The sequence below is a fragment of the Malus sylvestris genome, chromosome 3, assembly GCF_916048215.2.
Source record: "Malus sylvestris chromosome 3, drMalSylv7.2, whole genome shotgun sequence".
Lineage (NCBI taxonomy): Eukaryota > Viridiplantae > Streptophyta > Magnoliopsida > Rosales > Rosaceae > Malus > Malus sylvestris.
Window position 1 is genome coordinate 20,637,678 of NC_062262.1, and position 25,123 is coordinate 20,662,800.

Here is a 25,123-nt window from a genome sequence, read left to right on the forward strand (position 1 = left end):
CGCATATTAACACAATTGGAGGTGTCATTGTCCTGCATCGTAAGCATAGTGACAAACAATTTAACAGAACACTTCATATTTAATCAAGTTCACTAGGGACTAAACATTATAAATTTTTAAGTCATGGACCAAAGTTACAATTGGTTCCTAATTCCGCGGCCACTTCTCGGATTCTTGTTGTTGTTATTGTTGTTGTGAAATAAAATTTTGAATTGAAAAGAGGGCCAAATTACAAGACATGGAACATGGAGAAGAAAAGGGCTACAGGTCGACCATCTTGAAACAAACTCACTCAAAAAGTCAAGTCGCGTATTATGGGTGGCCCAACTTATCAAGAATTTCAGAGAAAATGACACATCCAGCACCTCCAACCACAAGTGAAAGAGTAAGCCTTCCTCCTGGAACCAACTGTGGCAACTTCATACCAACGGATGATGAACTTGACGAGTACCTATCGGACCAAGACATTACAGCTGGAACAATTCCGAACAGCACCAGCACTATCAAAAGCAAGAAACAAAAAGAAATTTGTTAACACTAATCGTTCGTTTTATGCATCTAACTTATCTATTCTACAACAACAACAACAACAAAGCCTTTTCCCACTAAGTGGGGTCGGCTATATGAATCCTAGAACGCCATTGCGCTCGGTTTTGTGTCATGTCCTCCGTTAGATCCAAGTACTCTAAGTCTTTTCTTATAGTCTCTTCCAAAGTTGTCCTAGGTCTTCCTCTACCCCTTCGGCCCTGAACCTCTGTCCCGTAGTCACATCTTCGAACCGGAGCGTCAGTCGGCCTTCTTTGCACATGTTCAAAATCACCGGAGCCGATTTTCTCTCATATTTCCTACAATTTCGGCTACTCCTACTTTACCTCGGATATCCTCATTCCCAATCTTATCCTTTCTCGTGTGCCCACACATCCCACGAAGCATCCTCATCTCCGCTACACCCATTTTGTGTACGTGTTGATGCTTCACCGCCCAACATTCTGTGCCATACAACATCGCTAGCCTTATTGCCGTCCTATAAAATTTTCCCTTGAGCTTCAGTGGCCTACGACGGTCACACAACACGCCGGATGCACTCTTTCCATCCAGCTCGTATTCTATGGTTGAGATCTCCATCTAATTCTCCGTTCTCTTGCAAGATAGATCCTAGGTAGCGAAAACGATCGCTTTTTGTGATCTTCGCTAGATTGCTCCGGTCATTAGTGTGGATAAGTATATAAATGGATAGAGATAGGAAAGCAAACACAAGATGTACGTGGTTCACCCAGATTGGCTACGTCCACGGAATAGAAGAGTTCTCATTAATTGTGAAGGGTTTACACAAGTACATAGGTTCAAGCTCTCATTTAGTGAGTACAAGTGAATGATTTAGTACAAATGACATTAGGAAATATTGTGGGAGAATGATCTCGTAATCACGAAACTTCTAAGTATCGGAGTGTGGTGTCGTCTTGACTTGCCTTATCTGTCTCATAGGTAGATGTGGCATCTTCTCTGGAAGTACTCTTCCTCCATCCAGGGGTGGTATCTTTAACTGGTGGAGATGCACAAGGTAATGTATCAATTTCACTTGAAGCTTACTTGTAGTTTCAGGCTTGGTCAAGCGCGATACAAACCATGTAGTAGGAGTCCCCCAAGTCGCCGAGCTAGGGGGTCTGCTGAAAGAGGTGACAGACAAGGTAAGCAATCAGAGCTCCGACTGATTGTTCACCTTCTCCCCATCTTGCAGCAGCATGAAGGATAAAGAGAAGAAAAATGAGAAGAGATGATATGAGATACTTTTGCTTTTGAAGAAGTAACTTTCCACAGGCTTATTCTTGAACTGAGCTGGAGGGTTTTCTGGTTTCCTCCAGAGTATAAGGCCGACTGAAGAATTTGAGGGTCAAAACAAGTCCATCAAATCTAGAGTACGTTCCACCCTGCTGATATGGGATACTTTTGCTTTTGACAGAGTAATGAATGTATCGGCACGTGTGCTGTTACGCTTGTCTCCACATGCTTCCTTGTATCCTTCGCACTTGCCCTATCTGTTCCTCAAGCAGATGCGGAATCTTCCCTGGAAACATAAGATGTTGAAGATGAGTACTCGAGAGCAATGCCAGGTAAGTAATCAGGTAAGGGGTTCCAGGCAGTCAGTTCCTGGCTGGAAGCTTGATTCCAAGTGCTGACTGATTGCTCTCTTTCTCCTTGTCTTGCAGGTAAAAACAAGGCCAAAAGAAAAGACAGGGAAAAAGCATGATATGGGATACTCTTGCTTTTAACCCTGATGATATGAGATATTCTTGCTCTAGTATAGCTTGTTTGCAGAGGTATTATCGGGGGGAAAGAAAGCTGAATATTTCGAAAGGCTTCGTTGGGAGTGCCCCCTCAGATATGATGAAGGGTTGAGCATTTTTGCAGGTCTGCCTGTCCGTTGGGGATGGAGGTCGACATATATAGGAGTCTCCCTAACAACAAGTAGTAATGCTATTCCTTTACCTTGCTTGGTCATAGCACGGTAGTGGGAGCTGCCAGTTTCACATGTTTTAACTCTGTCAGAGCACTTTGAAAAAGTGGTCTGTGGTATCTGGCTCTCGAGATTCGGAGAACGATGCCTCTTCGATTTTTGAGAAAGCAATCATGATGGGGGTATGACTCTCGAGATTCGGAGAGCAGTGTCTCTTCGATTTTTGAGGAAGTAATCATGTTGGGAGTCTGGCTCTCGAGATTCGGAGGACGGTGCCTCTTCGATTTTGGAGCAAGCAATCTTGTTGGGAGTGTTGTCTCGAATGTGAGTAAAGGTTGGGCATGTTTGCTAGTCTACCTTGCCACGAAGCACAAAGGTTGACACACAGGGACTTTCCAATTATCCAGCAATTGTACTGTTCCTTTACCCTCTCTTCGATTTTGAGAAAGTAGTCATGTTGGGAGTCTGGCTCTCGAGATTCGGAGGACGGTGCCTCTTCGATTTTGGAGCAAGCAATCTTATTGGGAGTGTTTTCTCGAATGTGAGTAAAGGTTGGGCATGTTTGCTAGTCTACCTTGCCACGAAGCACAGAGGTTGACACACAGGGACTTTCCAATTATCCAACAGTGGTACTGTTCCTTTACAGTTGTGGGTAATAATATGGTAGCTAGACCTTCAAAATTTATGTGTCTAAACTTTTGTTAGTGCTGTTTCTTTGCTATTCTTTTACCTTTCTTGGTCAGAGCGATGTAGTTGGAGCTGCAAGCTTCACGTGCTCAACTTTGGCAGAGAACTTTGGCAAAGTTATTTGTGGTACCCATGAGCTATTGTTGCGTGTGGGAAGTGGGTGATTGAACAGTAAGATTCATGTGCTTTCTACTTCACCAGAAGTCTTCGACAGAATGCCCATAATTTCTGCAAAGCTGAGTGTGCGTGTGACAGGTGCTGACAAGGCTAGAAAAGTAGGTGCCTCTTCGATTTCTGAGATCGGCCCTCGTGGTCTCTGAGCAGCCTAGCTTTTGAGAAAGCGAGCGCCTCTTCGATTGATTCGGAGAACGATGCCTCATCGATTTTTGAGAAAGCAATCATGCTGGGGGTCTGGCTCTCGAGATTCGGGGAGCAGTGTCTCTTCGATTTTTGAGAAAGTAATCATGTTGGGAGTCTGGCTCTCGAGATTCGGAGGGCGGTGCCTCTTCGATTTTGGAGCAAGCAATCTTGTTGGGAGTGTTTTCTCGAATGTGAGTAAAGGTTGGGCATGTTTGCTAGTCTACCTTGCCACGAAGCACAGAGGTTGACACACAGGGACTTTCCAATTATCCAGCAATGGTACTGTTCCTTTACCCTCTCTTCGATTTTTAAGAAAGTAGTCATGTTGGGAGTCTGGCTCTCGAGATTCGGAGGACGGTGCCTCTTCGATTTTGGAGCAAGCAATCTTATTGGGAGTGTTTTCTCGAATGTGAGTAAAGGTTGGGCATGTTTGCTAGTCTACCTTGCCACGAAGCACAGAGGTTGACACACAGGGACTTTCCAATTATCCAGCAGTGGTACTGTTCCTTTACCCTTGTGGGTAATAATATGGTAGCTAGACCTTCAAAATTTATGGGTCTAAACTTTGATAGTGCTGTTTCTTTGCTATTCTTTTACCCTTCTTGGTCAGAGCGATGTAGTGGGAGCTGCAAGCTTCACGTGCTCAACTTTGGCAGAGAACTTTGGCAAAGTTATTTGTGGTACCCATGAGCTATTGTTGCGTATGGGAAGTGGGTGATTGAACAGTAAGATTCATGTGTTTTCTACTTCCCCAGAAGTCTTTGACAGAATGCCCATAATTTCCGCAAAACTGAGTGTGCGTGTGACAGGTGCTGACAAGGCTGGAAAAGGCTGGAAAAGTAGGTGCCTCTTCGATTTCTAAGATCGGCCCTCGTGGTCTCTGGGGAGCCCAGCTTTTGAGAAAGCGAGCGCCTCTTCGATTTTTGAGATCGGCCTTCGTGGTATTTGAGCAGCCCAACTTTTGAGAAAGCAAACGCCTCTTCGATTTCTGAGATCAACCCTCGTGATCTCTAAGCAGCCCAGCTTTTGAGAAAGCAAACGCCTCTTCGATTTCTGAGCAGGCGCCTCTTCGATTTCTGAAGCTTCGTCGAGTGCAGATTTTTATAGGGGCTGGCATTAAGTTCCAAAGCACACTTGAATCTCCACCAGTAGAAGCTTCATTCTTGCACTTCTAAGATCTTGATTTGTCCGACCTCTTCTCTCTTCAACACCTTTGAAAATGTCTGGCCCCTCCGACCGTCGTTTTGACTTGAACCTTGTTGAAGAGGCAGCCCCGCCTTCTCCAGACAACATATGGCGCCCATCCTTCGTCTCCCCTACTGGTCCTCTTACCGTTGGGGATTCCGTGATGAAGAATGATATGACCGCTGCGGTGGTGGCCAGGAACCTTCTCACTCCCAAAGATAACAGACTACTTTCCAAACGGTCTGATGAGTTAGCTGTTAAGGATTCGCTGGCTCTCAGTGTTCAGTGTGCAGGTTCTGTGTCTAATATGGCCCAACGCCTATTTGCTCGAACCCGCCAAGTTGAATCATTGGCGGCTGAAGTGATGAGTCTCAAACAGGAGATTAGAGGGCTCAAGCATGAGAATAAACAGTTGCACCGGCTCGCACATGACTATGCTACAAACATGAAGAGGAAGCTTGACCAGATGAAGGAAACTGATGGTCAGGTTTTACTTGATCATCAGAGATTTGTGGGTTTGTTCCAAAGGCATTTATTGCCTTCGTCTTCTGGGGCTGTACCGCGTAATGAAGCTCCAAATGATCAACCTCTGATGCCTCCTCCTTCTAGGGTTCTGTCCAGTACTGAGGCTCCAAATGATCCCCCTCCGGTGCCTTCTCTTTCTGGGGCTCTACCGACTGCTGAGACTTCTCCTAAGCAACCTTTGTGAAGGCTCCCTCTTGTGTGCTTATTTTGACTCATGTATATGTACATATTTGTAGCTTATCGGGGATATCAATAAATAAGCTTTCCTTCATTTCAACGTATTGTGTTAAATACACCAAAGCCTTCTTCGCTAAGTTCTTTGAATTTTCTTTTGTTAAAGCTTGTATGTTGAAGCTTTCTGAGTGGAGCATGTAGGTTGGGGTAGTGTTCCCTTAATTTCCCGAGTGAGGAAAACTTCTCGGTTGGAGACTTGGAAAATCCAAGTCACTGAGTGGGATCGGCTATATGAATCTTAGAACGCCATTGTGCTCGATCCTGTGTCATGTCCTTCGTTAGATCCAAGTACTCTAAGTCTTTTCTTAGAGTCTCTTCCAAAGTTTTCCTAGGTCTTCCTCTACCCCTTCGGCCCTGAACCTCTGTCCCATAGTCGCATCTTCTAATCGGAACGTCAGTAGGCCTTCTTTGCACATGTCCAAACCACCGTAACCGATTTTCTCTCATTTTTCCTTCAATTTCGGCTACTCCTACTTTACCCCGGATATCCTCATTCCTAATCTTATCCTTTCTCGTGTGCCCACACATCCAACGAAGCATCCTCATCTCCGCTACACCCATTTTGTGTACGTGTTGATGTTTCACCGCCCAACATTCTGTGCCATACAGCATCGCCGGCCTTATTGCCGTCCTATAAAATTTTCCCTTGAGCTTCAGTGGCATACGGCGGTCACACAACACGCCGGATGCACTCTTCCACTTCATCCATCCAGCTTGTATTCTATGGTTGAGATCTCCATCTAATTCTCCGTTCTTTTGCAAGATAGATCCTAGGTAACGAAAACGGTCGCTCTTTGGTATTTCTTGATCTCCGATCCTCACCCCTAACTCGTTTTGGCCTCCATTTGCACTGAACTTGCACTCCATATATTCTGTCTTTGATCGGCTTAGGCGAAGACCTTTAGATTCCAACACTTCTCTCCAAAGGTTAAGCTTTGCATTTACCCCTTCCTGAGTTTCATCTATCAACACTATATCGTCTGCGAAAAGCATACACCAAGGAATATCATCTTGATTATGTCGTGTTAACTCATCCATTACCAACGCAAAAAGGTAAGGACTTAAGGATGAGCCTTGATGTAATCCTACAGTTATGGGAAAGCTTTCGGTTTGTCCTTCATGAGTTCTTACGGCAGTCTTTGCTCCTTTATACATATCCTTTATAGCTTGGATATATGCTACTCGTACTCCTTTTTTCTCTAAAATCCTCCAAAGAATGTCTCTTGGGACCCTATCATACGCTTTTTCCAAATCTATAAAGACCATGTGTAAATCCTTTTTCCCATCTCTATATCTTTCCATCAATCTTCGTAAGAGATAGATTGCCTCCATGGTTGAGCGCCCTGGCATGAACCCGAATTGGTTGTCCGAAACCCGTGTCTCTTGCCTCAATCTATGCTTAATGACTCTCTCCCAGAGCTTCATTGTATGACTCATTAGCTTAATACCCCTATAGTTCATGCAATTTTGTACGTCGCCCTTATTCTTGTAGATAGGCACCAAAGTGCTCATTCGCCACTCATTTGGCATCTTCTTCGTTTTCAAAATCCTATTGAAAAGGTCAGTGAGCCATGTTATACCTGTCTCTCCCAAAAGTTTCCACACTTCGATTGGTATATCGTCTGGGCCTATTGCTTTTTTATGCTTCATCTTCTTCAAAGCTACAACCACTTCTTCCTTCCGGATTCGACGATAAAAAGAGTAGTTTCTACACTCTTCTGAGTTACTCAACTCCCCTAAAGAAGCACTCATTTCATGTCCTTCATTGAAAAGATTATGAAAATAACCTCTCCATCTGTCTTTAACCGCGTTCTCTGTAGCAAGAACCTTTCCATCCTCATCCTTGATGCACCTCACTTGGTTTAGGTCCCTTGTCTTCTTTTCCCTTGCTCTAGATAGTTTATAGATATCCAACTCTCCTTCTTTGGTATCTAGTCGTTTATACATATCGTCGTAAGCCGCTAACTTAGCTTCTCTGACAGCTTTCTTCGCCTCTTGCTTCGCTTTTCTATACCTTTCACCATTTTCATCAGTCCTCTCCTTGTATAAGGCTTTACAACATTCCTTCTTAGCCTTCACCTTTGTTTGTACCTCCTCATTCCACCACCAAGATTCCTTTTGGTGTGGGGCAAAGCCCTTGGACTCTCCTAATACCTCTTTTGCTACTTTTCGGATACAACTAGCCATGGAATCCCACATTTGGCTAGCTTCCCCCTCTCTATCCCACACACATTGGGTGATTACCTTCTCTTTGAAAATGGCTTGTTTTTCTTCTTTTAGATTCCACCATCTAGTCCTTGGGCACTTCCAAGTCTTATTCTTTTGTCTTACTCTTTTGATATGTACATCCATCACCAACAAGCGATGTTGATTAGCCACGCTCTCTCCTGGTATAACTTTGCAATCCTTACAAGTTATACGATCCCCTTTCCTCATTAGAAGAAAATCTATTTGTGTTTTTGACGACCCACTCTTGTAGGTGATCACATGTTCTTCTCTCTTCTTAAAGAAGGTGTTGGCTAAGAAGAGATCATATGCCATTGCAAAATCCAAGATAGCTTCCCCATCCTCGTTTCTCTCCCCAAAACCATGGCCACCATGAAAACCTCCATAGTTGCCTGTCTCCCTGCCCACGTGTCCATTTAAATCTCCTCCTATAAATAACTTCTCCGTCTGAGCAATTCCTTGCACCAAGTCTCCAAGATCTTCCCAAAATTTCTCCTTCGAACTCGTATCCAACCCTACTTGAGGTGCGTACGCACTAATCACATTGATAAGTTCTTGTCCTATTACAATCTTGATTGCCATGATTCTATCTCCTACCCTCTTGACATCTACAACATCTTGTACCAAGGTCTTGTCCACGATGATGCCAACACCGTTTCTCGTTCTATTTGTGCCCGAATACCAAAGTTTAAACCCTGAGTTTTCTAGATCCTTTGCCTTACTACCAACCCACTTAGTTTCTTGTAGGCACATAATATTTATCCTTCTCCTCACCATAACTTCCACTACTTCCATAGATTTTCCCGTTAAGGTTCCTATATTCCACGTTCCTAAACGCATTTTGCTCTCTTGAACTCTACCCTTCTGTCCTAGCTTCTTCACCCTCCCCCGTCTAATAGGATCAAAGTACTTCTTTTGTGTGTCCCGGGTAAAGTTGATAGGAGCATATGCTCCCAAACAACTTTGAGTGGAGTCGTTCGAAAAGAAGTTTCTATGGCCCCCTTGCTCATTTAACACTGCATCCGAGTGCCGATGGAGATACAGCGACCCTTGGTCACTTATCACTGTGCTCAGGCCACACAGCGCGCCACTTACGGGTGACGCCCTAGCTTTAGCGCGATTTTGTTCTGGATTCATTTTCATAAGGATTCGACGTGATCATGGAGTGCCGGCTGTCGACTACCTGACGCCCTCCCCCTCCTCCTTTATCCGGGCTTGGGACCGGCCATGTAAGACATAGGCGGAGTTTAACTTATCTATTCTAATGCAAAAATAATAATCTGTTAACTGCAAAAGCTACATAAGATATGGCACACGCACACCTCCATAAGTTCCAGCAAAGTCCAAGGCTTTGAAGAATATTTCTGGGTCTAGCAATGACAGCACAACCGGTGGAGCCAATGTCATTAGGTATGGCAGAGACCGGCTTTGGCCACCCGGGAGTTTCAGCACTGGGTATTCAAAACCGAAGATGAACACTGATTTTTCGAAAATTCATCAATAGGTACTTTAAAGATGAATATATAGTGGTGGAGAAGAAGAAGGCACTTACAGTCGGCAAGGAAATCAGAGAGGCCCAAAACAAATCCAATGTACGACGTTGCAATAGCAAAAAGGGAGAACACCTCAACAATAGGCTGAAAAAGTAGAAAACATATAAAACAAAAGAAAGGAAAATAGAACTTCATTCTTTTAAATACCATATGTTACTTGCAAAGAAACTAAAGAATCGTTGTGATAAACGTACTCCAACAACTTCATTGGTAGCTTGCAACTGTTGTAATGGATCCATGATCTTATCTGAGCTCATGTCGACATTTGTGATGGTTCCTAGAATCACAGCATTCCAGACTAGAAATAAAACAAGTGGTATACTTGTACCTGTAACAATTGCAGTCCTGCAAAATAACAACTTGATTACATACACAACATACAGTATAAACTATATATGCATGACAAAACTCTATCAGACAGCAAACTTTTATAAGCGTAATGAAAACGTGTGAGGTTCTTCAATGGAAAAGGCCATACGTTAATTATCCCACATTGGAACATATTGCAAAGCTGTGACTGAGATTTGACTGTCATTTTCTTGATTGTCCAATGGTTTCAAGTTTCTGGTACTAATTTTTTCAGGTGCTAGGTTAAATTGGATGCTGCCACATTTAAGTACCTCTTTTCTGTTTAGGTGCTTTGATCGATGGTGGAGAGAAGGCTAAGGTCTTAATGAGTTGCAGTGTACTGAAACCTTTTTGGGCAATTTATGAGAAGCTAGGAGAGGCACCCCTTGTCTGTGGGAGACCACCCCTTATTTCTTTACATTTAGAGGGTCAATTGAGCAGCTACAATTTCTGGATTTAAATGGATGGGTGGACTTTGTTCAGTATAGTATATGTCCGGTGCCTGGATTTTTCGGGCTGAGGGTATTTGTGACTTTGACTATAACTATCCCATATTAGTAATATGTTTCCTGTAAAAAGAAAAAGTTATCACTATCACCTTACTTTTGACAGGTCTCCTTCAAGATCCGTGCAAAGAACAGGCACTACATTCTGGAAGAAGTAGATACAGAATGTTAAAGGGTTTAATTCAGTATCGAAGGACTGTAAGTTAGTGATGTCACCTGGTAAACAAACGACAGAACGATTATGGGTATACTCATGGGAACAGCTTGAAAGTTGGCCTTCAAAAGCTCATCCCATTGTAGGTATCCACCTGCAACTGCCTAAGATAAAAAGCTCAATGTTACACACAGAAATAACACATATCCAGAACAATAGAATTGTACACAGCAATGCCTATGAGAATCGACTGATCACTTTCAGGGGAAATATTCTAATGACTAATGTGCAGAAATTTGGTGTAAAATGGGCAAGAGCAACAATCCGTAGTCTAGAGAAATTCACTTAAGTGAGGAAGAGAGAAAGAGACTTACTACAAGAGCAGCAAAAGATATGATGATTCCAGATACCAGAACCCCATTAACCGCACCAATGAAGCGTTGACTACATGTGAAGAGAAGTTTACAGTCAAATCTTAACACGTACACACAGAGAGAGAGAGAGAGAGAGAGAGAGAGAGAGAGACAGAGAGAAGTTTACAGTCAAATCTTAACACGTACACAGAGAGAGAGAGAGAGAGAGAGAGAGAGAGAGAGAGAGAGAGAGAGAGAGAAGTTTACAGTCAAATGTTAGCTTGATATACACAAGTATTGGTTCATTCCCTAACAATTTGAGCTTTTGGAAACATAATGATCATCATTCTCGACTACTAGAGTCTAGAAACTAATGAACGATCCATTCAAAATATATATGTACAAGCATTGCATAAATTCAATTTTCTTACTAGAGTCTAGGAAAAGAACGGTTTACTTTGATGAGCTTAGTTTACAATATAAACCAACAGGTTATAAGCATCACATTAGTGTAAAGACAAACCTTCCGAAGTAGCATATGCCTCCCAACAGAACTGAAAACATGGTTGCACTTTCCCATCTGCAACCACAATGCTGCCATCAATACCTGACAAAGGTAGAATGTGCTTCGAAAATAAAATGCGATAAAACAAGACATTTGCCCAACAGATGGGCGCATAAGCAATGCTCAAGATTTTGGTCCTTACAAGGGAATTCCGAGAAAATTTGTCAAAATTTCTGAAGAACGAGCTACATAGGCAACAAGAAGTGCGTAATGTATAAAAATGTATGACCAACTGCAGGTTAATGGAAGTTGTTATCAGAAACCGATAAAGAAAACTGCAAACAAAATTGTAGAATCTTAGGTTATTGTCATGATAGACCATGTTTATTTGAGAAGAAACAAAAGTTATTAAAAAGCAATGAAAAGTACTTAAAGAGAGTGATAAAGAATCCACCAGTAATAAAGAACAACTGATTACCAGAGAATTACAACCAAAAACAACAAAAACCAAGTTATCCTATAGCAGCCTTCCAACAGAAGAGAACGTTAAATTCCTGAACTATGAGGAATCTGAAGCCTACAGAGACGACAAAATCCTCATCCTTTCCAAAAGCTCTTCTACCACCACCCCTTAGAGTTGTCGAGAATTCTCCTTTTCCCTCCATCCAAACAACCCACAAACAACAATCCCAAAGCAGCCTCAAAACACACTAGCCTTCTTAACTCTACCAAAAGCAACAAGACTTCCACTAAACAATGAATGGCACCCTTCTGGAAATACCAACTCACTCCAGCCTCTTTGAATATTTTTTTTCCTTTAAATAATAAAAACCAACAAATTTAGAGCTATTGGATGGTGGAGAAACAAAAAAAATAAATGCAAACTAGTAGACCATGCTTAAATAACTATCAGTACAGGTATTACATAAGAGCAAACTGAACCTATAGGCATGTACAAGAAGAAACGCCTTGTTTCGAAATAAACAAAAGAAGCACGATGCAGATTTTATCAGTAACCATTTTCACATTTATAAACTATAGGAGTGGTAAGAGTGTCACTCGGAAAGGTTCTTCAACAATAGGAGACATATCTAACCCTAATGTAGAAGCCATGGTCGAAAAGGGATGCGGCTGTGTTGAAGAGACAATTATTTCATCGGGCACTCCTTACCTTAAAACATTATCAAATTAGCTTACTTCTCTGTTGGTTCCCTTACGTATCTCTCTTGCAATTCAAGCCATATCCTTCTCTCTGCAGCCCAAGCCATAACTTCAATTTTGAGGGGAACTTTCATTTTCCAAATCAGCAATTGGTTGAAATTTTGGATTAGTAATATCCTCACAAGACATCTGAAATATGATTTACCTGAAAAACTCTGCGGATTATAGCCTCCACACCTTTCAATCCGGTAGAGTTTGTTATCAATTTGCACCACTTTCAGTATCCCAAACAGAGAAGGTTAGTTCCTACATCTCAAAAACCCTTCAAAACCGCTAAACTGTTGTAATTTGACAAATTATAGAACCTGGCAAACTGATCTTTCAACACTAATTCCCCAACCCATAAGTCCCTACAAAACCACACCATATCTCCATTGCCACAAACTATTTTCAACTTTCTAGAAAGGCAACATGCTCTTGTGAAACGATATCCTTCCATGGACTTCAACTTGAGCCTTCACATCGTAAACTGGAACGTTGAGCCTTCACATCGTAAACTGGAATGATTTCCAGTACTATAAAATAAAGACAAACAGTAAACTGAAATGCTTTCCAGTGCAACTTTCAAATTTTTTTTTAACCTTTTCAGCCACCAGATTCATAAAATTTACAGCTCTAAACTTGCTGCCCAAGAAGAAAGACCTTCCTTTTATCTCAATGGGTGCAATTAGTTTGGCATGGGCATGGGCTCATCCATCGGTCCAAGTCTTAGAGGTCATCCCAGAGAGTCATAAAAAACATAAGGAACAAAAAATTAAATGAAAACAAGAAAATGAAAGTCATTTCTATGTTGAAATAATCGAGTATGTCTATGTCCAATGATCTATCAGTCCAAGTTGATCTTCTCCCTCCAGCTTGGACTACAGTTACCTTGGTTTTCATTTGACGGTGAATCCTGTGAAGCCGGCCTTCATTCTACTTCACATGGCTTCTTCTACGACACCAGTATGCATAAAGCCGATTCCAGCTGTTGGTTCCAGTGGCAGGATCTCAATTATTTTCTTTCAAGGGCTTGCTGAAAGAGGACAGAACCTTCAACGGATGTCCACCAAAACTTTAGACCTCTCTCTATAATAATTTTTGGGAAACGTTTGGGCTCAGTTTCCTTCTACCAACATCAAATTTACGACAGCAACATAGAAAAAAACTACAATCTTATTAAACAGATGCACCTTGCCAAGAATGACTACCTATTACAACTCTTTAGATACAAAAACTGAAAACTCTAAAGACAACAACTTATCTCACAGTTAGTCCTCGGAGGAAACTTTGGATACATTACATTTGAAAGCAAGGAAGGTAACACTGACTTGAAATAAAAAGCTTAAACGAAAATTTCTAATATGCTACTTTAATTGTTCAAACAGAAACCAGAGTATTCAGGACAAAAAAAAAGGTCGTACCCAGTGCACAAGGCTCCCGCTTTACGCAGGGTCTGGGAGAGGTGAATGTCGGCTAGCCTTACCCCCATTTATGGAGAGGCTATTCAGGACAAAACAAAACAAAACAAAAACCCAAAGTATGCACGTTGAGATCAGCAATTTGCTATAAAAAAAAAAAAAAATGCTTGAAAAGTCTATCAGATATCACCCTACCAAACAATTTGAACTCCCACACTCCCCATAGTCCTCATAGCCATTGATACCTGAAATCGATCGCAGGACAAACTGTTGTGAATTTAATCTCATTCTCACAAGTAAACTGACGAAAGAAACAAAATTAAAGTGCCAAGAGGACAAAGAGCGACTAAAGAAAGCACATCAAGAATTAGAAAAATTCAGCATACGTCCTATAGTGTTGTATCAAATACATCCATAGAGAGAGTGAATATCGTACGTAATAATGCTCATGGGAACTAGTGCTTATGGTTCAGAGGTCCATTGTATAAGCTTGTGTTAAACCGAGTTAGTATGGTGAGCCTAATTAGGTCAAAAATTACTTTAGCACTTATGTATAACTGTGGTCTATCGACTCTATCCGTAAATAGCGAATGGAAAGATAGTACACATGCAACTCCCAACAAGAACAACAACGTATACAGATTCCAACTCTCAAACTAACATAAGGGCACAGTTTGTAAACTATCTCTGGTAGCACATAAATACAGGGTTTGACATCACTTTTACATAGCCTCCCTCTTGGGGAGAACCGCAACTCTCCATTCTCTCTTTATATTGCTTTTGAATAAAAAACAAAACCCTATTTCCCTTCCATCCGCTGCCACAAAAGAAACCACGCAGCCACGTTGTTCTTGAAGGAGTTCCACCTCAAAATTGTTTTTTTTTTTTTTTTTTTTGAGAAGAAACAAACATTTTCTAAAAGAACAGAGAAATACACAGAAGTGGATAAGAAATCCACCAAGAACAAAAACAAGAAAATCCCTCAAGAGGATCTGGCTACATCAACAAAACCTAAACCTAAATCACTTTACTGCTGCTAACATATCCCACAGTAACTAAGAAAGAGAGTAATTTTTAAAATCATTTGAAACTGAAGCCCAGAGGGCTGCCCAGAATCTTACTCTTCCCCAAAGTACTTCTACCCCCACACCAGTATAATCCTCAAAAATTCTTTTGTTACGCTCCAACCAAATGTTCCAAAAAACTGCCGAGACCAGACAACCCCACAAAGCTTTAGCTTTCCTCCCAATTCCTAGGGCCTCAAAATTGGTGCTTAGAAGCTCAAAACAACCCTTTGGAATGACCCAACTAACTCTAACCTCCTAAAACAATTTCCACCACAATTGAATCGTGTAAGAACAATGGAGAAAAATGTGGTTTACACTCTCCTCCTTAGCTTTGCACAAACTGCACCAATGGGGGGAGAAGCAAATAAAAGGGCTTCTCCTTTGAATTTGGTCACAAGTGTTGAGCTTCCCATTAGCCACAAGCCAGACAAAAACTTTGACCTTCAGAGGAACTTTTGATTTCCAAATCTGTGAAGAGGGTGGAAAATGTTGCTCAATCCCATTGTTACTCAAGAAAGAGCGATAGGATTTGCACATGAACAATCCAGATACGTCCAGTTTCCACCTTCTGTTATCCGTTTTCCACCTTCAGAGATTTCTTCTATGAGTTTAATTCATTCATGTTGTGTGTTACATTTATATTTTATGCAATCATGGTGTAGCTAAATTCATAGCTGGGATTTCTATGTAGCCTTGCAAAACTATTCTATGTCATTAAGTTGAAGTACTCAAACTTCCAATCTGTTTTCTTGTTTCATTCACTGATTCTATTGTTTGATTTGTTTATTAATCTTAATGTTTGATCACCATTAGGCTTGCTTATGAATTTTTTATCAAGGTTATGGTACACATCATGCTTAATCTTGGTGGACATGTGAATGAATGAAGAAACTGCTATGCACACATCCTTCCATGTGATTTCTTTGGTTCTTTGAAGTTTTCTTGTATTAATGGATTTTTAATTAGAAATCTAAGTTTAAGATCACAAATAGATTGCAGATAAGGAATACTTGATCATAACCACACATTGTATGGATGACCATAAATAAGTAAAACAAACCCCCTAGACGCAGATCAGTTAGTTGGCTATGTCTGGACTTAATATTCATGGAGTTGGTTTGTAATGGTGAAATCGAGATCCCTAGTCTCATTTTCATCGGTTCTAAAGCAATCTATCATTCATATCTACATTCTCTTGTATTTTAAGTCACTTTAGTTTTCAAAACAAAACCCAAATTCAATATGCTATTTCTATTGTGTAGTTAGGGTTCACATAAAGCTAGTGATTTGTACCAGTCCATATAGATCGACACCCTTACTTGTGCCACTATAGTAACCATATATTTGCACTTGAAATGAACACAACATGAGTGTGTGACAAGTGTCTGTTTAACTATTGATGGGAAAAAGAAGAAAGAAAATCCTATTTTAGAATTGCAGACTGAGGAAAAGACAAGTGTAAAGAAAAGCAAGAAACCAAGTACCAGTGATACACTGCCGGAACCCAATTCGCACATAGTGTTTACATTGACTTGGGCTATTAGCAGTCCTGTTGCAACCTGCAGTTGAAATGGAACAAATTGCGGTTAGCGACAGCCAAAGCAGCCATTTGGAGAGTAAAAACCGGGGCTAAACAGAGGGCGTTTCCAAAATAATACCATGTATAACCAACAAAGGATGCATGTAAGCGCAGAAGCCAGAAATCCAGATTCTAGTGTGACTGCAGGAATTGCAAGGATGCCGGCACCCACCTAAAATTCAAATGCAATATCTGACATACATGATAGGTGATAGTACAAGTAGAAGTAGAAGAGCGAGAGAGTACCGTTGTCCCTGCGACTAGCAAAATAGCGCTGGCTAGACTTCCTGTCGATTAGGTTACCCAAATGATAATAATTAGAAATTATGATATTGGATACTAATAATAAATGACTAGTGACGGACCGACGGTGACTGACCAGGTTCTCTCTTCAATGTGGTTTGGTTGAGGTTGGAAAAGAGACGCCGCTGCAACTCAAATTCCGCCTCCGTCTCACTCTCCTTTGAGAGGCATTTGATAACTACATTTCTTCTTTCACCTCGACTTGAGTAATCGCTCCTCCTCTTGCTCCTCCTCCTCGTCTTTGTATATGATGTCGAATAACTATGTGCAAGGGGGAGTGGACGATGACCAGAATAATGCAACGACAACCTTGACGACGGCGACGACCACCACCACGGAGGACTAACAACCCAAGAAACAGAACGACAGAAAGCTGCTGCCATTGCCCTTCTGCTCTCTATAGTTTTAGCCTTCAGGTAGAGGATGAGCAACGGCCAAGAACCAACAGCCGCCAACCAAAATAATCAAGTTGTTTTTTGTAATTTCGCTTTGGCCCTCTAACTTTCTGAAAATTACAAAAGATCCCCTAGGGCCTAGTCCGATGGATTCGACATCGTGGAACATCTTTCGCTTCAATTTCTTGGCACCGTGTCGTTAGAGAAGTCAATTTTGTAACCCATGTCATTTCTACTTTTGGTTACACTAGATCTGCTAGGAGCACCTAGCTTTTTCATTGCAGTGACTTGATTGTGAAAGAGTTTCTCTCCGTTAATATTATTTTATGTTCCATTAGCATAGCGGTATTCTATTCACTTGTAAATGAGAGGCATTTGGTTTAAATCTCATAGGTGACGAGTACCATACCAATTCATCCCTTCACCAAGTGTAAATATATCATTGTATATATAGGAAGCCTTTAAGAGAAGGGATTCCCATTTTCTTTATAAAAATGGGGATTAGTTGTAAAGTCCATTACACATCCAACTTTAACATTCTAAACGGTTTATTTTTCAAGATGCACCTCATAGATCATCCTTACAAAATATTAACTAAATCGGAAATATCTAAGACGTCTAATTAAGTTCAAAGAAATTGACCAACACATTGTTCTATAAACTCATTCCAAGGTTAGAGAATCCTCAATGCATGCCAAAACCTATTTCTAATGCCCAAAATCTTTGTATTATGCAAGACTCAGAATCCTCAACCTATAATATTTGCAATGAACGTTTCTTTATTTCATATTGAAGAATGAAAACCATTCAACAATATGAACCATTACAGACTTCTCTTAGTAAAGGAGTCAATCACTCAATCGACCCGGAAAATTGGGAGGATGAGCCAGAAGCACTTCTCGAAGCAGGTTCCGTATACCAGTTATTTTCTTCACGTGTCAGAAAGTTCGCCTCTGCATAAGGTAACACATCCACGCAAAAATACAATCATTTCAACAATCCTTGATATACTTCAAAAGGATATTTAAAGCCTTTAAGGTTCACTCCGTTAAGCATAGTCTAAAATTATTTCGACTAGGTGATCAAAAACGTTAGGCAGCCATCCATGAATTGCTTGATTTTTTTTTTTTCTTTTCATTTCATGGTTCCCCATGGATATCAAGCTTGGGAAGTTTTACAGCTATTACATACACAAGTAGTTCAAATGACAGCATGGGCGGCAGCATGATGAATAAACAAGCTTGGGAAGTTTTGTAGCTATTACATCACAATTACTACGTTTTTTATCTTCTTTTTTCCTGCTCTGCATTTCGTCACAATTAATAAACAATCTTTTGATGAATTTCTTTAACATTAAGATTGCTAGTATCATGGCACTGAAAATAATATTGATACAGTAGTGCTGTAAAAATATCAGATATAGTACATTGGACTGACCTGACAAAAATACATCCTTGTATTCATCGTCGTCATATACAAATTGGGGAGGGTCTGGAGAACCAATCCCAACAATAGTGCTTCCACTGCATTAAGAATATTGAGGAAATGGACATAATGGAAACATAAAATGAGTTTGCACTAGAGAATATATGTTCTTCGTACAAAAGTTGACAATGTGGCATTTTTCCACAACGGCTTTCATTTTGGGCCATTTCGCGTTAAAACCCCTTTTTAGTAACACAGATGATGGGAGGAGAGATACTTATTCATACTCCGTATAGTTAAGTCTTCTCCAACACCACCATCAATAATTTTTCAACAAAAAAATAAATAATATATTCCGAGTCTCCAACCTATAATGATCACTAGGAAGTAGGAAGAGAAGAAGATCTCTTTCCAAACAATAAGAATGAGCAAAGATAGACAGAATGAAGGAAAACAAACAGAAAAGAAAAGTCATCTGATATGTGTGGCGTGCGGTCCAGTAGGTGAGCAGAACTGACCGAGAAAATTTAGTCATATTGTTGGTCTAAATTCTTGGAGGCTAATATTGAGTTCATTTGAAAAATTACGAGTAGGAAACTATTGATTTCTGTGTGAAATTAGGCAACAAATTCAAAGCCTACATGCAGATATTCAAGTAACAATACTTATTATGATCATGCAGATAATTATTTCATGAGAAAACAGTCAAAGCCATTTAATTGAATATGCCAATAAGAGCTATAATCAATGTACCTTCCAGACATAAAAACAGCGTCATATTGTCCACGGCTTGCGGCAAGTACTCGCTGCTTTAATCTTTTAAGAGATGGAAGAACATTAAATGCTGGAGGTTCTGCATATGTTTACATATAAAAAGTTTGCAAATGGAGTCATTTTTAGATAAAAGATGGTCCCGTAGCAGTCTGATACTTAATTGACCCAGCTGAGACTTGAGATCTACTTTCAGAAACAAGCTAGTTTCTCTAGTTCTGTTAAAAATTCAATCTAGGTCGAAGTTCTGTGCAATACATTTGAACAACCATCACATGCGGAAGATTGTTTAGACAATAATGATAACAATTCCAATGTGTACTAAAATAATTCCAGATGCAAAAACAGTTAAAATCCAGTCAAGCAAGATGCCCTAGGTGAACCTCTGGAGTCATATACATACGAAACCCCCCAACAGGATCAATATAACCAAGATTCACCTTTATTAATCTTTTATAAGTCAGCTTTCACAATAGAAAGAACAAAAGAAAAACAATACCCAGAGTTTAAATTCCGCAGAGATCAGACAAGCAGTTTGTTCTACTCATTTATAAATCTAAGGCGGTTCCAAAACTCTCAAAACCAATCAAATGTTAAACTCCAAATAGACAAGACAATCACTGTGTCCTATTACAATTGAAGTGAAATTCTGTTCATAATTCCCATAAACAATCAAATTAAGCCCCAAAGTGTTCAGAGAAAAGTGTTTCCTATACAACTGAAGTCTAAGGCTGTTCCAGATTCCCAAATACAGTCAAATCAAAGGCACATGGTGATCCACAGAGACAGAATGCTCAAATTGGAACATTTAAGAATCCCAATTGTAATTCCACATTCAGAGAGCCTAATGAAGTAACTACTGTAAAATATGCTATTAGAAATGAAAAGCAAGTAAAAGAAGTAGCAAAACAAAGGACAAAACAGGTGTTTGGGCCATAAAATAAAAATAGGGCCTGCTACGGGGCAGTCTATTTTTATTTAAACGAAGGCGTGCTACACCGCCCACTAACTACGAAGCCCAACTTGGACTGGCCATCTAGGGCTCGAGATGACCACTTCCAAGCACGCCACGATCTCTTGAGAGCTCGGTTGACGAACATCCCAACCAACCTGATTACCTCCTTGAGGCTATGTTTTCTCTCCAATGCAGCCCGATACTAGTGAGACAGATGGACTTCTCTAGCATTATCCTGACTCTTATGGCTCAAATCTTGCTAGAGTTTTACAGCTTTCTTTACATTTCGAAGTCTATTTACTTTCTAGTTATGCAAGGTGGCTCATCAGTCCACAAGTTTCTTTAATGAACGTTTGTAATCTTGTCTCAATCATGAAACAGCTTTCTTTACATTTTGAAGTCTATTTAATTTCCAGTTATTGTAAAGTGGCTCATCAGTCCAAAAGTTTGTTTTATAAAAGTTTGTAATCTTGGATTCAATCATGAAATGATTACATTTAGTTTTCTGCTTTCATTGTCATCTTATTTTCATTTACTAGTAAACATATTTTCACACTGGATTCCAAGTGCTCGTTCACTAGAGGCATAAAAAAACACCTAACCGAACAAGCGTCCCACTCAGTGCACAATCGTTTTGGTTAAGAGGTTAGATCTAAGTGCAAATCTTATAAAACACTGCCTGTTGGCAGCCTCCAACAATGACATGCCTATTCTCTTTTTCACTCAAGCCATCCCGTGACATTAAGACAGAAAGCAACACTAGGGGCACTAAGACTGAAGGTCCCTTAAGTTAGCGATGTATGACAGCACTCCACATCCTCACAACAATGGTTTTATTCTAACACTCCTAAAATGTAAATCTCCCTCGTGACTAAAGGGTACAGATCAGAAACTGGGAGATTTAACTTGCATGAATTTGAACACAAGATCTCTCTCCCACTCTAATCAAATGTTAAACTCTCTTAGTTCCTATTCGAAAAGCTTAATCTATTAGGACATGGGCTAATAATAGCTTTATAACAAACAAACAATGTATCTTACTATTCTTCATTAATACATACCTAAATCATTTATGCAAACATCTTGTGATATTCCATGCCTTGAGATTCTCTCCAGCAGTGTTAAAGGATCAGCCTTATTAGTTTTATCCAATTGGAGGCTCTGAAAAATAAAATAAAAAAGTTCTCTTAGAGAAGATGAGGAAATATATTGTAGATAATAATCCCGTCAAAAGTTTTAAATGTGCAATACCTTGTAAACTTCAGCTGTCGAACATGCCTGTTGGGGCTTTATAAGAACCATTGGAATGTCCAATGGTAAGGCTGGACTAATATTTTGAACAACCTGGACATCAAAAAGCAGAACTAAAATGTGAACTCTTACAGATTATGAACCATGATATGAAGCACAAACACTTCTCCAAGTATTTTATGGCAGTATCATATAATTTGAGGACACAATCTCATATATGGTACAAAATGCACCTCACGAAAGTCAAAATTGTTCTGTGCATGTTAGAGATAACTATTTCGTACACATTATGGGGGTGGAAAATCATTTGTAAACATATTTGCAGACCCGTCATGTGAAATTGTGTAGAATTAGATAATAAAAAACCGACCAAAAAATTATTCTGTAACACAGACATACCTCACCCCGACCAGTACAATAGGCTGCTCCTTGAGAGAAAAAGAAGGGAACATCTGAACCAATCTCACTCGACCATTCTTGGAGTTCCTTCTCAGTGGCAAGAAGACCACTAAACTGATTTGCTGCCCATAGTGCAGTTGCAGCATTGCTGCTTCCACCACCAAGCCCTGCTCCTGTTGGCACCTTCTTATCAAGATGAATCTGCCCCAAAATGTGTGGAACGTAAGGTTGATCAAATTCAAAGAAAACTCAAAATGTCCTAAATCAGCCAAGTACCAATCCTTACCCAAAAGAAATTGTTGCTACCTGTCTTCTTCCTGTAGAGATTAAGGGCCTTAATAATCTGCAGAAACAAAGTTCCCAATCACAATGTGCCAGCCAAGATTAATAACAAGTTGCAGGCAAAACGAAGATAAGAGTCGGTGGCTTACCAAATTTCTATCATCAAGGGGCACCCCAGACACATTGGTCGAAAGACGATCCTTAGTTTTTGAGGGTGACAAAGAGAACTTAATTACATCTCCAAGACTTATTACCTAGTTGCAGAAAAATAATCAAAATTCCAAGACACATTTGGGGAGTAAGAGATCTTTTGTATATGTTTGAGGCCAAAATATAAAAACGATGAGCGAAGTGAACTGACGTGAAAGAGAGATGCCAAATCATGAAACCCATCTTCCCTTTTGCCAGTTATTCTCAAGAAAACATTTATCTGCAACAAATTCAAGTTATATTCCAACAAAAAATAAATAATCAAACAAATTGGAAAACCCAATTGCCATAAGAGACAATGCAGTTACTACCTTGCAAGGGGAGAAAAGGGTGAGCCTTGAAACCGGAGCGGCCTTCTCATCAACCTCATCTGCCAACTTGTTTATCCTTTCATCAGGATCATACACTATCTAGTAGCAACCAAACCAAACCAAACAATTAACAAACAAGTTCAAAACATATAAAATTTAAACCATAATTATTGAGGACTTTAGATTGAAGGACAACCAACCTCTACTTGTTTTCTGGCAAATTTGGGGGTCCTTTGATTTCCAGACTTTGAGTGAGAAAAAGAGCACCTATGCGACTGTGACCTGAGCCAAGAGAGCCTGAGGCTGCTGCTACTGCCGCTATTTCCGACGAAATTGGGGGAATTTATGAGGAAGGTAGGAGGAGGGTTCTGGCAGAGCAAACGAGAGGAAGCAATGGCCATGGTCATATTTCAAGAGCAAAGGGCCTCAAACTTGAAGCTTTCAGTGTCCGGGCTTTCCTGTACCCACTACTTACCAAGGGAACGAAAAGGAATCAATTTCAGCACAGATTTTGCTACCCCTCCTTGTCCTGTCTGAAATGTCTAAGAAATAACTACTATGCATACGGGGTTTAGCAATTTTAGGAAAATAAATAGATAGTATTTTTAAGGTGCACAGCACTTGGACTTGGTGCAATGCAATATTCTAACTATAATAATTAAGTATCAAATTTGTTAAATTCGTCATTAACGAAAAAAAATCAAACTGTACTGTTGTTCGTTGTTGTTGATATGCATCTAGACTAGTTGATGAACCTATATCACATAGACGCAGTTTGATAAATTTGCACATTAGGAATAAAAATATGAAACTTACTTCAAACCCCATCACTTTTACATAAAATACAAAAACAACAAATAAAAAGCCCTTTTGTACATCAGCCAACCTCTATAAGTGTTTGTTTCTTCTTTCTAAAACTTTAGTTGTCATCTAGCAACTATGGAGCACGGTGTTAAGTTAGTGGGAGCAACTTTGGTCCAAAAACCACTCAATAAATGGGGAGTTGGAAACATTCTCCGTTCCTCGTGGAAAGAGATGGGGGATATTGAAATTAAGTGGGCCAAGGAAAATACCTTTCTGATTACTGTCCCAGATGAAACTGTATCAGCTAAAATTATGGAGTAGGTGTCTTGGGCAGTCATGAAACAGAATTTCTCTGTCAAACGATGACCCCATGAACTCGCTTTAGAGGAAGTTAATATGGAGATCGTTTCTTTTTTGCTTCAAATCAGAGGTGTTCCTCCATATATGGTTACTTTAGAAAATGTAAAGAGATTAGCATCACAAATTGGAGAATTTGAAGACTTTGAGGATCCAGCAAAGGCAAGAGGTTTTCTGCGTGTTAGAATGGCAGTAAATATATTACAACCCTTAGCTACAGGGTGTTGGCTCCCAAGGGATAATAATCATGAGACCTAGGTCGAATTCAGATATGAGAGATTACAGGATTTTTGTTATCGTTGTGAAAGAATTGGACACTCTAATACGGGGTGTGCTTTTGAATTTGCAAGGGAGTATGGCAGGCTATGGGGACTGGACAAGAGCGGCGCATGTCGGAGACTTTATTGATTCTCTAAGAACGCTAGTTATTATGGGGGAAAGACGATTGCTCGGGGCGTCCAAAAAGGGATCGCGAATTACAAATCAATGTAGTAGATTGACTTTGCCCAACCTATTCAGGCCAATGTAGAAACCAGGGAAAATTCTCCCCTTGTGGAATTGCCGCAACATCAGGGTAGAAATTCGAGTAGATGGCATCGAGTACAGCGCAAGCGGCGGAGTCTAGTCCATTGGAGGTACTAGAAGAATCGGAGCAGACGAAGCACTATGGAATAGAGGCAGGACTTGATCTTGTGTAGTCATATGGGGAGGACCAACATAAGAGGTTAGGTATAATCGAGGCAACCGGAAGTACGTAGCAGTTCGATAGCAGCAGAAACTGCTATGGCCTACACGGGAAAGCAATGCATTCCAAGTACTAGGGGTGTTCTTTCTAGTATGGAACAAGCAGAGCAGCCATTTGCAGGGAATACACCAGTGAATGGTAGGAGCAGCTCGAAGAGGGAATTGGTTTGGAATACTAAAGAACCAGTTCACTCCCCACAAGAAAAAAAAAACTAAAACTCAACCACCTGGTGATGTAGTTCGGGAACGGAAACAGAAGGCTGCTGAAAGATTCTGAAGCATGAATGTGGGAATACTTGGAGGCGGCCTCTATGAGCAAAATAGATGCTCTATTGGCAAGGAAGGCTAGAAGGCAGATAGCTAAAGAAGGCAGAGAACATAGTGGCGGTGGCGGTTAACCTTTGACAGCCGCACGGTCACCATGAATTATCTATTTTGGAATTGTCATGGTCTTGGGTCAGACCCGCTAGTTCGTGCCCTATATGGGCATATAAAGAAAATTAGACCCTCTATGATTTTTCTTTCGGAAACTAAAATGAAAAATCATAGAATTGATGA

At 40.4% G+C, this 25,123-nt stretch overlaps 2 protein-coding genes across 3 annotated transcripts; both read right to left on the reverse strand.

Moving 5' to 3' along the window:
* Positions 1-59: 59 nt before the first annotated feature.
* Positions 60-17,442, reverse strand: LOC126615817 (uncharacterized). Of its 2 annotated transcripts, none has more exons than XM_050283726.1 (14): positions 16,738-17,442; positions 16,605-16,645; positions 16,438-16,530; positions 16,264-16,338; positions 13,908-13,957; positions 11,294-11,383; positions 11,110-11,166; positions 10,608-10,677; positions 10,296-10,397; positions 10,172-10,224; positions 9,420-9,570; positions 9,225-9,309; positions 8,995-9,123; positions 60-500 (listed from the first exon to the last, which is right to left on the reverse strand). In XM_050283726.1, exons 1-14 carry the CDS (start codon positions 17,042-17,044, stop codon positions 313-315), a joined length of 1,491 nt encoding a protein of 496 aa, XP_050139683.1. In that variant the 5' UTR covers positions 17,045-17,442; the 3' UTR covers positions 60-312. The 2 variants fall into 2 exon arrangements, with proteins under 2 accessions (XP_050139683.1, XP_050139682.1); XM_050283725.1 differs by having other exon boundaries at positions 8,995-9,150.
* A 144-nt stretch (positions 17,443-17,586) lies between these two features.
* LOC126615822 (4-diphosphocytidyl-2-C-methyl-D-erythritol kinase, chloroplastic) lies at positions 17,587-23,213 on the reverse strand. The gene is made up of 11 exons (XM_050283736.1): positions 22,861-23,213; positions 22,661-22,759; positions 22,501-22,569; positions 22,289-22,393; positions 22,144-22,200; positions 21,858-22,058; positions 21,459-21,551; positions 21,269-21,368; positions 19,235-19,334; positions 18,494-18,579; positions 17,587-18,009 (listed from the first exon to the last, which is right to left on the reverse strand). Exons 1-11 carry the CDS (start codon positions 23,065-23,067, stop codon positions 17,909-17,911), a joined length of 1,218 nt encoding a protein of 405 aa, XP_050139693.1. The 5' UTR covers positions 23,068-23,213; the 3' UTR covers positions 17,587-17,908.
* Positions 23,214-25,123: the final 1,910 nt, after the last annotated feature.

Bases quoted from the DNA above. Each gene is read 5' to 3' on its own strand.
- LOC126615817 (XM_050283725.1), bottom strand. From the start codon at position 17,044: ATGGCAGCAGCTTTCTGTCGTTCTGTTTCTTGGGTTGTTAGTCCTCCG. The intron at 11,167-11,293 runs GTAAGGACCAAA...TTGTGGTTGCAG, and splicing joins AATTTTCTCGGAATTCCCTT to ATGGGAAAGTGCAACCATGT. The intron at 10,678-11,109 runs GTTTGTCTTTAC...CTTCACATGTAG, and splicing joins GGCATATGCTACTTCGGAAG to TCAACGCTTCATTGGTGCGG.
- LOC126615822 (XM_050283736.1), bottom strand. From the start codon at position 23,067: ATGACCATGGCCATTGCTTCCTCTCGTTTGCTCTGCCAGAACCCTCCT. The intron at 22,201-22,288 runs GTAAGCCACCGA...TTGTTTCTGCAG, and splicing joins CCCTTGATGATAGAAATTTG to ATTATTAAGGCCCTTAATCT. The intron at 22,059-22,143 runs GTAAGGATTGGT...ATTTTGGGGCAG, and splicing joins GTAGCAACAATTTCTTTTGG to ATTCATCTTGATAAGAAGGT.